The sequence below is a fragment of the Callorhinus ursinus genome, unplaced genomic scaffold (genome assembly GCF_003265705.2).
Source record: "Callorhinus ursinus isolate GAN/ISIS: 27379988/994484 unplaced genomic scaffold, GSC_fseal_2.0 scaffold1, whole genome shotgun sequence".
NCBI classification, from domain to species: Eukaryota; Metazoa; Chordata; class Mammalia; order Carnivora; family Otariidae; genus Callorhinus; species Callorhinus ursinus.
In genome coordinates, this window is record NW_027397063.1 from 72,104,697 (window position 1) to 72,119,453 (window position 14,757).

Sequence of the window (14,757 nt, forward strand, 5' to 3'; positions counted from 1 at the left end):
AAGGACCATGCCAATACAATAGAAACCTGGCCTGCAAACAAAGATAATACCCATATTATCTAGGGAGGCCAGTAACATGCTACAATTGTATATGAGTATTAAATTCAGCAGCACTAAGCACTTAGTTTGTTCATAAGAATAATAACGTAATGTCAAGGTTAAAAACCTATTATAATGTCACCAAACCTTCCATGCAGCTCTGACAAAAACTTCACTTACTTATACAACCCCATTCCCTCTGAATAGTGCAAATAATTATAAGGACAAAAGCCATAAGGAATAGTTGTAGGCTCCATAGCTCTTAAACTAGCCTAAAGCCTTGTCATTTGTTTGTTTCCTAGTATTATGAAAACCATGTTCATGGTTAAAAATCCAATCTGCCAGAAAGAGTACACAGAAAAAATATGAATCATCTTCCTACCATAGACCTATAGTCTCATTCACCAGGAGTACCTGTCTATAGTTCCTCATACAGATTCCGAAGAAATTTTGCATATATATATATATATATATATACATGTATATATATATATAAATGTATGCTAATGAAAACACACTATACAAACAGCTCTATATTGCTTTTCTCAGTTAGCAGTGTATCAGATTTTGCCATACTTCTGACTATGAATTAGCTTCATTCTTTCTAAGAGTTATGAAGTACTACATTACATGAAGGCATTTATTTAATCACACCTCTGTTGAGGGATGTTTAGGTTATTCCTAGTTTGTCTGTTTCTTAATTTAAAATAATATGGTAATGATATCTTTATATACAAATTTTTGTGTGCAGGTGCAAATATATCTAAAAGATGAATTCCTAGAAGTACTAACTGGTTTTGGCATTGAGCAAATTCTAAACAAGAAGCCAGTGTCTCTACAAAGGAGACTGGAAAAAACTACAAGTATAATGCTTAGTGGTTAAAAGGTGCCAAACATTACCACAAAGTTAGAAGTTAAAGATTTGAAAGTTAACAAACTCCTAAGATAAAATAGGAAAAAAAAGAGAAAATTTACCCCCGGGACAGAAAGATAAAAGGCCTGTAGAATGAATCCTGCCAAGTGATTTTTTAAAAGAAAAGAAAGGAAAATAGCATAAATAAAGCAAGATAAAGGGAGATAGAAGACATTTTTTAAACTTTTCTTCTTGCTTGAACCTAATATATAAAGTAAAACTGGCCAGATGATTTGGTACATATATTATCACAGAGCCAAACTTGGATGTGAGATGATTTAAATGACTATCTGAAACCCCTTTCCTACAGCGTAACCACAGGCTGATATATTCTACCAGGTTCTAAAGTGCTGAAAGGAGATCTCCCCAAAAAAAGAGAACAAAGCAGTAATCGTCCAGGAGTAATAAAATTTGCTAATCTCTTTAATTTCTGATCAATTTTACAAGAAAATAGTAATAATCACCTCATATATACAGAACAAATCTCTCTTTGAAAGATCCAGATTAAAACAAAATTTGAAGATTCGTTCTATATTTTTCAATCACAATCCTAAAATTTCCTAGACCAATCCAAGGCTGTTCTATTTCTCACCTAACATAAACACAGTCAACAACTTACCTTTCCCAAAGTGCTAGGATTTGAATGCCACAACATAAACTGATTCATGTTTTTGTCCATTAATGGTCCGTGGATTTCTTTAAATGAAGTCCATGCTAGGGTCCATAGATATCAGTGTTCTGCAAAACTGAAAACCTCAAGAATGTCAATGTACATATACCTAAGTTACCATTTAGATACTAAATTATTATGAATAATAATTATAATAGTTATTATGAATATAGACATTTAGATATGCAAAATTAGTTGATATGATATTGAACAGCAGAATGAGGTAGCAAAATTATACTTTATTTTTAAGTAAGACATTACTATTAACAAAATCTAGAAGATCTCGAAACAGTGCTTTGTACCATATTTATATGTATTCTAAAGGTGGCACCATAGTAAGAGCTTGTAAAGATGGGAATGATTTGGATACGAACACTTTCCAGAAATTGGGAAAACAAATTTTAAAGGCAGGCAAACTTTTTAAATGTAAATGACTACAGTAATGTACTTACATGTCTACTTTCTGGTTTTTTTCAGACTATTTTTAAAAACATCTTGGATTTTTCTTTTTTAAAGATTTTATTTTTAAGTAATCACTACACCCAAGGCGGGGTTCCAACCCACAACCCCAAGATCAGAAGTCAAATGCTCCACAGAATGAGCCAGCCAGGTGCCCCTAGGATTTTTAAATCTAAAAATGCTTACTAGTTTCTTCTTTGTAAAAACAAACAAAAGCATAAATTCAGGTTTTTCTACTCCATTATATCCAATCTAAAAAAGATTCTAGAACCTCTTAGGAGCTACTACACCTCATTAGATAGCACAAAACCCATAAACAAAATCACTGCATCCAGATAATGATCCATGCCCAGATCCCATTACAAGCCTGATGTATCTGTCCTCTGCAATTTTTTGAACTTGACAATCAAGACCAATCTGGTTACAGCACTTGTTCTTTAGGTCTATGGCCACTCTTCATCACATTTAAGACACCTAGACAAATATTTTACGAAGAAGACAATTTAATCTTCAGGGATTCATTCTTTGGGAGGCCTCCTACAAATCTGTGGAAGGAGTTTATGTTACGTGAACACACCAGGTGAAAACCTCTGACTGGATTTTTAAATTAATTTCATCTTTGTTATGAAATCATTCTTATTTACCTCTCAAATGTAAGAAGTACCCCAATGTAAGAAAGAAAACATGAAGAAAATGGAAAGTAAGTTCATACTGCTGAAAGTACTTAGAACACTAGAAGTTCAGTGCTACAACTGTAGTTTATCATTCCTCCCCCATCATTACCTGAAGTTCTTGCGAGAAAAATAAAGGAATCTGAAAGAAGCTGAATTAATCGCTTTATCCTCTACCCCACCATCGAAATATTAAGACAAATTTATAAGTTTCAATAATCTCACAAAACAACAACAGTGTTCTGAATCTCTACTCCCCCAGCATCCTCATAAATCATTGGTTAGCAAACTACGTTGAAGTCACTTCTACACCCAGAAAGAGATCCTGAAGTTCGGGAGAAGTTCCCCCTGCTGAGCGAGAATCTGGTTCGTGCGTTCATAATAAATAATTCATTCGTTCAACAACATCTAAAGAATGCCTAATAGTGGCAAGGCACTGTCTTGGATTAAGAGATGAAGTACCTGTCCCCTATTATTATTATTAGCAGAACAGAGGCGGGGGTCGGAGTGGGTAAGAAATGAACTCTACGTCGGCTCATCTCAACACCCAGGCTCCACCTCTAACCCCAAAGCGCCAAGGCTCAGGAGTCCACGACCCCCAGCCATGACCGATTCCTGAAAGTCTCAAGCTGTATTTCCTCAACGACCTCGGACCTCACGACCCCGTTCCCAAAGTTCCTCGCACCCCTCCCTCCCCAGGGAGTCTGACGCCAAGGAGACTTTCCTCCAGCCTAATGCGAGATCCATCTCTCTCCCTGCCCGAACTACCTGGGTCACCAACACCAACTACCACCCTTGACCGGGTCCAAGTTTGGCCCGCACGTTACCTGCCGGAGATGCAAGGTTCCAGGAGGACCACAGACGCTCCGCCCCGCCCATCGCGACGCCCTCCACTACCAGGGACCGCCCCCAGGGCGTAACTTCCTGTGCATCACGTCCGGCCGAAATTCCGCTAGGCCCGATGGTCCCGCTTAGCGTCCCACCCCCGCTAGTGACGTCACTGGCGACGTCTTCTTTGGTTTTCCCGGGATCCAGGCGCGCTCCTGGTCTTGTTTATGGGGTTCTTTCCCCCCTGCTTTCCTTAACGGCTGTGTAGTCCCGCTCGAAGTTCATTTTTTGTTTTTCAGACTGGTTTGCCAGCTTCTGCAGGCTTCTACAGTCACTTCCCTCTGCTCCCTCTTTGTCTTGAACACAAGATTTTTCCCATTTTTCTGCTCAGTGGGGTGCTCCGGAGCGCGGGCTCTGAGATGGTACTGTCTAGTTTCGAACGCTGCTTCTCACTTGTAAGGGTGTTACCTTGGCAAGTTACGTTACTTTTCTGTACTCGTTTCTTTGTGAAACAGATATGATACTAGTACCTAGAACGTAGGGTTGGTGTGTGTATTACTTGAGATAATACATGGAAAGCTCTCGCACAATGAAGCGCTCAGTGAGTGTTAACGATTACAAGCACTCTTCTTTCCTGTTGGAAATGGTAAGTGGTTAGGAAAGCTGGAACCAGTTTTCTTGTGACCCGTTGTATCCTCAGCTTTTAATCAAGTGATTAATAATACTTGGTACCTTCCTCTGAAGTGTGAGCTCCTCCAAAGATGGAGTTGTGTGTAGGAACCAACTTCAGCCCTACTTGAAGTCACCTACCTGCTTGGTTATTGTGCTAGATACTGGAAGAAAGATGAATAAAACCTAGGCACTGCCCTCAAAAACATGGAGGTAATAAATTATGGAAGGAAGAAAGCTAACCTAGGGAAAACAGGAGACCAGTTGAGCTGAAGGTTAATCCCTACAACAAAAACTTCACGGAATGTTAGAAGTGAATTTAGTTAACCTATTGATGTTACAAGTAAGTAAAATTGGACCCAGAGAAGCAACTGACTGAAAGTCACACAATTAGTGCCAGGGCTAGGACTAGAAGTGGAGTCCCAAAATGCTCACCACCTCCTTCCATTCCCAAAATCTGCCTCAAGGTGTTAATAAGGTAAAAGCAGATTCACTTCCAAGACCTTCACTCTCAAGTGAAGAGGAGTAGGAAAATCCCAGTCCAGGAGAGACAGACAATGTAACCTAGCGGATGCCATACGATTCTGATGATCATTTGAATGTTCTGGTCTGGCACTGCTGAGCTCATTTCAAATAGTTAGCTGTCTCTCCCCTGGAAACTTCTTATATTTACCCAGAACTGAGGGGTTAAGTACCAGCTCCTGTGAGCTCTGTCTTCTGTTTTAGCTGGCTAGACAGGAATAAGTAACTGATCCAAGCAGCAACCAAAGGTAAACAGAAAGACTGAGTGCATTGCCAATGAGGTGACACAGTTTTTTTTTAAGATTTTTATTTATTCATTTGAGAGAGAGAGCAAACAAGAGCACGAGCTGGGGGGAGAGGGAGAGGGAGAAGCAGACTCCCCGCTGAGCAGGGAGCCCGATCCCCGATGCGGGACTTGATCCCAGGGCCCTGAGATCATGACCTGAGCTGAAGGCTGACGCTTAACCGAATGAGCCACCGAGGTGCCCCAAAGTGACACGATCCTATTTAGACTAATCTATTGCAAGCAATTTCTCTTAAATATTCACTCTTTGTTCTAGGAATATAACAAAGCTAGCATGGGTATTATTATTCAAATATTGGTAATAAGTCTGTGTTCCAAATAATCTGGTAATTCTATGGACCCCATAGAATAATGTAGTTGGGATAGGTGAAATTTAAGGTTTCTTCCGACTCTAGCGTTAAAAAAGATGACATTTTTAATGAATCAGTGGACCATAAGAATTGATCTGCTGAAAGTCACAAAGTTAGCCAGTGGCAGTCAGTAGAAAACTGAATAGAATCTAGAATGACTAGTTCTGACTAGAATCTAGAACTGGTTAGTTCTAGACTCTCAAACTCCTGATTCCATTCATTCACTTAGTCATTCATTCAGGAAAGACACCATGCCAGGAATTGGGTATACAGAGACGAAGCCTGGGTGGCTCAGTTGGTTGAGCATCCAACTCTTGATTTCAGCTCAGGTCATGATCTCAGAGTCGTGAGATTGAGCCCTGCTTCGGGCTCCATGCACAGTGGGGAATCTGCTTGAGATTCTCTCTCTCCCTCAGCCCACCCCCCCAAATGCTCTCTCTCTCTTAAATAAATAAGTCTTTAAAAAAAAGATGAATAAGTAATCTGCTTTTGAGGAATTTTGTAACTGGTGAGGGAGGCAGAACTATTTTTTTTTAAGATTTTTTTTTTTTTTTAGTTATCTCTACATCCTGCACCCGGGTGGCTCAGTCGGTTAAGCGTCTGCCTTCAGCTCAGGTCATGATCCCAGGGTACTGGGATCAAATCCCGCATCAGGCTCCTAGCTCAGCGGGGAGCCTGCTTCTCCCTCTCCCTCTGCCTGCTGCTCTCCCTGCTTATGCTCTCTCTCTCTCTGTCAAATAAATAAATAAAATCTTTTAAAAAAGTATTTATAATAAATAAATAAATAATCTCTACATCCAACATGAAGCTGAAACTTACAACCCCAAGATCAAGGGTCTCATGCTCTACTGACTGAGCCAGCCAGGTGCCCCATGGAGGCAGACTTTTAATGGAAAAATAATTCAGTGTTAATATTATCATAGGTCCATCTAGTTCCTTCCCTCAATCAATGCACTTTTCCCCCTTTGCCACCAAAATACCATAACTTGACAAAAATAAATGCAAAAAATATGTTTTAATCATATTTAAAATCATTTGAACCACATTTTTAAGAGTCTGAAACAATCACAATTTACATAGATCTTTATATAGGTATTAGAGTCAGCGTTTGGGTTATATGCCTATCTCTGCTATTAACTAGCCATGGGACCTTAGACAAATCACTTCACTTCTCTGGGCCTCAATTTCCTCTTTAAGGTCCTGTCTGGAGTAAGCCTTGTCTTGTTCTGTGTAGTAGAAAACAATGTGTATTTCCCACTGTAACCACTAGATGACGCACTTTCTTTTCCTCCCTCCTTCTCACCCTTCCTCTTCCTCCCATCCTCCAATTCTTCCCCCTCTCCCTCCCTCCAACCTTCCCTCCCTCCCTCTCTCTCTCCCTTTCTTTTCTTTTCTTTCTTGTTAGTTCACCTGACCGAGACATCATTACACCACCTATCTGAACAACCACATATATGAGTAACAACCGTGCATCCCAAGACTCTAGGAGATGACAGGCCTAAAATATTTGTTGGATGAGTGAAAGAATGAGTGGATTCTAGGATTCTTTCTGGGCCCCTTTATCTCTTACTACTACTGCCTTTTCTTCTACTAAAATACTCTTGCAAGCTGTGGTGGTGGAAAGAGGAAGAAAAGAGACAACAGATAGGAACTGGGTTGGGAGGAGAATGCAAAAGGCACTGCATTGCATCCCAAAGCGAACAGCAGTGCACTGTGATATTTATGGATGAAATCATGTAATGTCTGAGACTTATTTTAAAATAATATGGAAAAGTTCAGATAATAAAGATGGGTCATATATTAATGTTGTTGGAGCTGGATATATTTGGTTTCATTATATTCTTTCTACTTTTTGTGTATGCTTGAAAATTTCCACAAAGTTTAAAATAAGGTAATGAGTAGATTTCCCTTCCTCTAGTCCAGACCAAGTTCAGACTATCCCATGGAATCTCAATTTGAATACTCTTGACTGACATGACAGAAATCTTGTCAGAGATTGTGTTTTTGAGAAGTAGACACTGATATGAAGATGGGGATTTTTATTAGGAATGGACAAGAGCGGGATTGGTCAGAGGAAGTTGTTGACCTGCTACTCAGGTTGAAGGACTCTTCAGCTAACTTGGGAGAGAGCTGCAGAGTGAGTGGTGCCCGTCAGAGAGTATCCTCGGTCAGGCTGAAATGGCCAACCCTTTGTACTGGATGCATCCTGCCTTGGGCAGGGTACAATTTCAAGCAAGGTGGCGCTCTGCCCCTGAGGCAGACCCCAGAGAAGCTAACAGCTGGGGGCTGCCAGCTGGCCATACTCTCTGGAGTCGTACAGCAAGTCCTTCCTTGAAGGGGAGTCTGGGCAGCACCTCTTTGCATCTTCCACAAAACACAGCAGAACAAAGCCTCAACAATAGGGGATGTATTGACCTCTGTAAATGGACTGTTATGACAGGCATCAGCGTTGGTTTTTCCAGCAACTCAAGGATATCATTCACGACCCATTCTTCTTCCCCTCTCTACTCTGCCTTCAGTAGGATCTGCTTCAGTTTATGGCCAGCTTCCCTCAAGGTGGCAAAATGGCTGTAGCAATTCATCTCACATCTACACACTGTGCACCCTCACAGAGGAGATGGACACACATTTGATAGTTCCAAGGCGATTCTCAGGCTAGAAAAGAGAAAAAAATATATACATTCATTTCTGGGCACTTGGGCGGCTCAGTTGTTAAGCATCTGCCTTCAGCTCGGGTCATGATCCCGGGGTCCTCCCTCATTGGACTCTCTGCTCTGTGCGGAGCCTGCTTCTCCCTCTGCCCCTGCCCCTCCCCCTTGCTCATGTTCCCACCCCCCAAATAAATAAATAAAATCTTTTAAAAATATATACATTTATTTCTGGACTAGACACTCAACTCTACAATTCTTATCTTTTCAACTTTAGTATAGGGCCATTATAAAGAACGAATCTTGCCACTTGCAACAATGTGGATGGAGCTAGAGAATATAATGCTAAGTAAAACAAGTCAGATAAGAAAAGACATACCATATGACTTCACTCCTATGTGAAATTTGAGAAACAAACAAACCAAGAACAAACTGGTGGTTGCAGAGGGGAGTATAGGGGGAGAATTGGGGGAAGTAGATAAAAGAGATTAGGAGTACACTTGTGATGAGCAATGAGTAATGGATAGAAATGCTGAATCATTATATTGTACACCTGAAACTAATATAACACTATGTTAATTACAGTTCAATCAAAGAAAAATTGTTTTTAAAAGTTAAACATATAGTTACCATATGACCCAGCAATTCTACTCCTAGGTATATGCCAAAGAGAATTAAAATCACAGTTTATACAAAAATTTGCACATAAAATATTCATAGCAGCATTATACACAATAGCCAAAAAGTGGAGGGGCGCCTGGGTGGCTCAGTCAGTTAAGCGTCTGCCTTTGGCTCAGATCATGAATTCAGGGTCCTGGGATCAAGCCCCACATCGGGTTCCCTGCTCAACAGGGAGCCTGCTTCCCCCTCTTCCTCTCCCTCTCCCTCTGCTCCTCCCCCTGCTCATTCTCTCTCTCTCTCTCTCAAATAAATAAAATCTTTTTTAAAAATAGCCAAAAAGTGGAAACAACCCAAATATCCATAAGTTGATGACTGGATAAACAAAATGTGGTATATACATAAATGAACTATTATTCAGCCATTAAAAGAGATGAAACACTGATACATACTATATAACATGGATGAATCTTAAGAACACACTAACACAGCCTCCAGAGCCAGACACTGTGGGTTAAAACTTTGGTTCCACTTCTCAGTAGCAATGTGGCCTTAGACAACTTAGCTTTCTGTGCCTCTTCCATAAAATGGAGATAAACAATGATGTCATATTCACGGGCTTCGAGGAGGACGAAATGTGTTAATACATGCAAAGCATTTAGGACAAAGCATGGCACATGGGAAGAATGAAATGTTTCATTATTATTTTATTTTGTATTATTGTGTTTATTATCATTAATGTACTTAGCTGGAGAAACCACTTGAATCACAATATGGTGTTAGGATTGAATACAATGTTCTACAGAACATCCAAATGGAAGAAAAAAATAAACTGTTCTACCTGCATATTATAAAGAAGAAAACTTGCACAATTTTTAGTGTTAAGCCTTTTCCTGCGAAACATCAAAAGCCCATTTTTCAAAATGTTGTCCTTTATTACTTTGGCGAGCATCCTGTCAACTTAAAGGGCTTTGTCCCCTTCCCCTAAAAAATAATGTCAGATGGAGGCTGCATCTTTTCTGTTTATTTTAATTTCTAAAATGTCCAGTAACCTTCAGGTGTGGCTGGTAATATCCAAATTTTTCTTCTTGTGGTGATTCATATGGAAAAACCTAGCTTGTGTGGTTGTTTAAGGATAAACATTTCTCTACTCTGGACAGTTTTGCTTACTTTTAGAAAAAAAAATCAGGGTGCCTGGGTGGTTTGGTTGGTTGAGTGTCCGACTGACTCTTGATCTTGGCTCAGGTCTTAATCTTGGGGTCATGACTTCAAGTCCTATGTTGGGCTCCACACTGAGCATGGAGCCTTCTTTAAAAAAAAAAAAAATCAAATGTGACCTAACCTAAACTATGAATTTATGGTTTGGAAGAGTGGAAGTCACTGCCATTTCTGTAGCTTCAAATACCAAGACTGCAGGTTGCTTGTGGTGCTCAGGCTGACTTTTGTTGCTCTGCCCCCTAAAAGGGCTTCTACTGCAGTGACTGCATGGGGCTGTTCTGGCTTGAATTGTGTCCCTCAAAAAGATGTGAAGTCCAAGCCAGCAAGACCTGTGAATGTGACCTGATTTGGAAATAGGGTCTTTGCAGATGATCAAGTTAAGATGGGGTCATTTAGTGTCCTTATAAAAAGGGGAACTTTGGACGCAGAGATGCCCCACACAGGGAGAACCACATGAAGACTGCAGTCATGTACCATGAAGCCAGGGAACTACCTGAAGCTAGGAGAGGCCTGGAACCACTCCTTCCTTAAAACAAACAAAAATGTTATGCTAAGTGAAAGAAACCAGGCGCAAAGGCCACAGATTATGTAATTCCAATTATATGAAATATGTGGGATAGGCAAATCTGCGTAATGGGTACAAGGTTTATTTTGGAATGATTAAAATGTTCCGGAATTTGAGAGTAGTGATCGTGTACACCTTGTGAATATACTAAAAATCACTGAATTGTACACTTTACAAGAATAAATTGTATAGTGTGTGAGTTAGATCTCAATTTAAAAATTCATTATCCTTTAAAAAAAGATCATGTCACTTGAAATTTAGAAGGACAAATGTCTTTCTGGATAGGGAAAAAGGGAGCAAATGTGAGTTAAGGAAACATGAATATGATCTGGCTGATGACAGGTGACAAGCAGCGCTCGCTGAAAAGCTGAGAGGTTGAAATATGAGAGATATCAGTGAATAGGCTCTCGGTTCAGGTTTTGGCTATATTCAGCTCGGATTTGGTTGCAGCCTCTGGGCATGATCTTTCAATATGCCCAATAATACATCATTGATCTCTGATATTTCAGTCAGTGAAGATAATTGACATGACTGAGTCATTTTTCTGCCACAGTTGGGACTTCTTTAGGAATCCTGATAGCTTATCTTCATCACGAAGATACTGAATACTCTGTGTGTGTGTGTGTGTGTGTGTGTGTGTGTGTGTGTGTGTGTGTGTGATATCTCCAAAGCTCAACATTTGAGCAAGCCACTGGAAATTATAGAAATTGTCATTACTAATATTATTGGCACAGTAAAGAAATTATATCACATCTTTTATTTCGAGTACTTATGTGAGCAGCTTTTCTCCTCAAATGTCAGCCAACTTCACTGGGGAAGAGTGTACTCACTGCCCATTTCTTTGCTGTAATTGTTAGGACAGGTTAAAATTCTTTAACAAACAGACCCACATTTATTTCTTTCTCTTGTAACAGTCCGTGTCGGTTCTAGTCAGCAGGCAGCTCTGCCGCACAAGATCATTTGGGAAGTCAGGCTTCTTCTGTCTGTGGCTCCCTCCTTCTCTGAGGCCTCGTGCCCATTTATATCTCACAGTGAAAGGGGAAACGATGTGGAAGAGAACATGTGAAAGATTTTATCACTCCAGCTGGAAAGCAATATTTTTTATTTGTTCCAGAACAATCTAATTGGTTTACCAGAGAAGTCAGCCCTAGCCCTCATGGCTTCATGCCACTATTGAATGAAGTTTCACAACACAAACCAAGTTTAGATAGTCATCTCCATTTTTACTGTGAGTAAATGATCTAGCATGATCTAGCACACAAAAGTTCTATATTTACATTCTTTTCTTTGTCTTATAAGTTTTAAAACCTCTTCTAGGTGTGCCTGGCTAGCTCAATCGGTAGAGCATGCAACATTTGATCTCAGGGTTGTTATTGATCTCAGGGTCGTGACTGATCTTAGGGTCATGAGTTCGAGCCCCACATTGGACAAAGAGTTTACTTAAACACACACACACACACACACACACACACAAACCTCTTCTGATTAACCGATCTATTTTCATAAGTTGCAACACAACAACAATGAAAGTGACATAACAAGCAAAGCTAATATTCAACATGCAAATGATGTTGAAGGGCACTAGCCAAGAGAAATGACATCCTGTTAAGTAGCACTTGTTGAGACAAATTAAATGAGAAGACAACTTAAGAATATAACAATTCATTGCAATGCTCAAGAGACTGTCAAAAGCTCAAGCGGTCTGTCATTGGCAGTATGGTGGCACTTGATAGATTGGCTTGCCACACTTCCATAGATTGGTCCGTAAGGAGACTGAAAGGATTTTTTTTTTAAAGATTTTATTTTATTTTATTTTGACAGAGAGCGAGAGAGAGAACACAAGCAGGGGGAGTGGGAGAGGGAGAATAGGCTTCCCGCGGAGCAGGGAGCCCGACGCGGACTCTGGGATCATGACCTGAGCCGAAGGCAGACGCTTAACAACAGAGCCACCCAGGCGCCCGGAGACTGAATGGATTTAGACAGTTTATTTATACAGACAGATAGCAAAAGAAAGATATGGTATCACCTTCCTGTATCCCTAGTCCCATAGGATGACACCAAATAGGAGAGGCTACATCACAGATCACGGGAACTGTGAGTAGCTCTGTTATTGAGGAAAAGGGCAGGGTGGGCACTTGTAGGAAACTGAGAGTGGGTGCCCTCTTACATTTTGCCCACTGGGTGCCTCCCTTGCTTACCTTAGTCCCTGTCCCTACCTTAGAACTACTGTTGAGCAGTTCTATAGATTTACATAGAAGTTTGCAGCTTGTACTAGGGAGAAAGTTCTGCATTCAACTAAAACTAGGGAACTAGGTGAGAAATGACCTATGGCTAACACCTCCAAGATGGAGGTGAAAACCTGCCTCAAGACAGCTCCACACCATGCTCATCAACTCTTGATCCAGGAAGAATTTCAGGCCATTCAGAACTATTAAGTCTTGCCTACATGGCCTTTGTGGAGACACTCAAAGTTGCTAGGAGGCCTCCGTGGAGTTGTTTCCCTAGAGACCAGTATCTGAAATAAGAAGATGAAGCTGAATTTGTCGCTTCCTATAATAAGGAAACCTAGGCTCCTCATGCAGTTTCTCCCAGGCAGAGCAGACTGTTGATCTTTTATTATGTTTTTGAGTAAGGTGGAGTTCAGGAGTTGGCAAATTTTCAGAGGCATCAGAGATCTCACCTGTAGGAGCTGGTTTTTGTCAAATGTTGACGCTGAGAGGTGTGCACTGTCTTGTTTGTGATTGACTGGCCGTTAGAAATGAGAGCTGTTCGTGATGGGTTGGCTACCTTCAGACTGCTGCTTGTTCCCAGGGCTTCAAGGCAATCCTACTTTCCTCAGACTTGGAACCTGTTTTTATTTCCAAGAGGTAAAAGAATATGAAAATAGTCCCTAATCATTGCTGAGATTTGTGAAACATCAGTGAACAAAATCATTCCATTGTTTCATTTTGTTTTCCTCTGAAACTTCCAGACTGCCTTATGACCACTTGATGGACTGTGAGGACCACCAGAGGCTGATACCACCTAGAAAAACCTTGTTTCAGTGGTGCACTTTTGGAGGGAAGGGCCTGGGCCTGGTTTATCTTTAGTCTCCTGCCTAGGCCAAGCTCCTAACAGCTGCTCAATTCATGGATGAATGAAGCATTAGAAATCACAATCCTTAGGAATGACACAAGAAGAAAAGAGAGGGGTTTTTTTGTTTTGTTTTTTGTTTTTTGGGGTTTTTTTTTGGTCTACTTTGTATCTATATGAGATGGCAGAATGTTAACTAAACTTATTGCGGCAATCATTTTCCAATCTATGTGAGTCATTATGCTGTACACCTTTGACTTGTATAGTGATGTATGTCAATTATATTATCAGCAAAACTGGGGGAGTTTTTTTAAAAAGAAAAAAAAGAGAAGGTTGGGGCAGACAAGATACCCATACCTTTCACTAGGTTGCGCCGTTATAGTAAGACAGATAAAATTACTGTTCTGTAAGTGGTTGGTACCATACCGGTTTAGGTGAAATTCATGGTGCGTGTATTTTAAGTTCCAAGTGTGTGTCCTATCACCTAACTGGCAAGACCCCAGGTATCCATCCCGGTTAAGAAGGATCATGAAGATGAAAACTGATGAGGACAGCTCCACCAACCTAGTGAGCCCAGAAGTTGTCCAGAGAAGGCAGGGTTGCAAACTTCGACTTGCTGGCAGTTGCACAGATTTTCCACCGTCCTCTCTGATCTAGGATATGATGGGAACCAACACAGAGAAGGAGACCACAAGCGCCTACAGAGCGCGGGGCTGGGGTTGTGGAGGAGGAGAAGCGGGTGGGAGGAGCGGCGGCGGTGCCCCCGGCCGCTGGACGGCGGGAGGCGGTGCCGGGCTCGCATTGGCCCAGCGGGCGCTCCTCCTCGCGGGGCCGGCCTGGCGCGAGGAGAACGCGGCATCGCCTAGTGGCGGGAGGCGGAGGCGACCTCCGCGACCGAGCAGACATGGCCGAGTATACGCGGCTGCCGAACTACCTGGCGCTGATCCGCCTCCGAAACCCGCCGGTCAACGCCATCAGGTAACAGGCTCGGTTGCCTGCGGCCGGGGGAAGGTGGGCCCTTCGCTGCCTGCCCGCTCTGAGGCTTTGACCCCCCTGCTGGTTTAAACGCAGAAAGACACTGGCACAGAGTGAACCGCGGCGCATGCCAGGGCCTTCTCTTAGGTTAACTTGGTTGACGTTCGCAGCGAGCTCTGATCCCTGTTTCACTGGTGAGGAAACTGAGGCTCAGAGGCAGACAGATGGCTGCTAAG

The 14,757-nt window shown here is 41.5% G+C and overlaps 2 protein-coding genes across 7 annotated transcripts in view; one reads left to right on the forward strand and one right to left on the reverse strand.

Moving 5' to 3' along the window:
* MAP3K13 (mitogen-activated protein kinase kinase kinase 13) overlaps positions 1–3,677 on the reverse strand; it is a 169,572-nt gene extending 165,895 nt beyond the window's left edge. For all 5 annotated transcript variants that reach the window (XM_073896045.1, XM_073896026.1, XM_073896035.1 and 2 more), the window contains exons 1-2: positions 3,580–3,677; positions 1,572–1,698 (exon numbers count right to left, since the gene is read on the reverse strand). The gene's annotated coding sequence lies outside the window, so the exon portion shown is untranslated. The remainder of the gene's footprint in view (positions 1–1,571; positions 1,699–3,579) is intronic.
* A 10,704-nt stretch (positions 3,678–14,381) lies between these two features.
* The window catches only part of EHHADH (enoyl-CoA hydratase and 3-hydroxyacyl CoA dehydrogenase), a 56,426-nt gene continuing 56,050 nt past the window's right edge, over positions 14,382–14,757 (forward strand). Inside the window, exon 1 of one of the 2 annotated variants that reach the window (XM_073896080.1) lies at positions 14,382–14,524. Coding sequence is in view for 1 of the 2 variants with exons in the window: in XM_025877301.2 (XP_025733086.1) it covers positions 14,451–14,524 (74 nt within the window). In the remaining variant the exon portion in view is untranslated. The remainder of the gene's footprint in view (positions 14,525–14,757) is intronic. The other variant, XM_025877301.2, reaches the window with a different exon arrangement.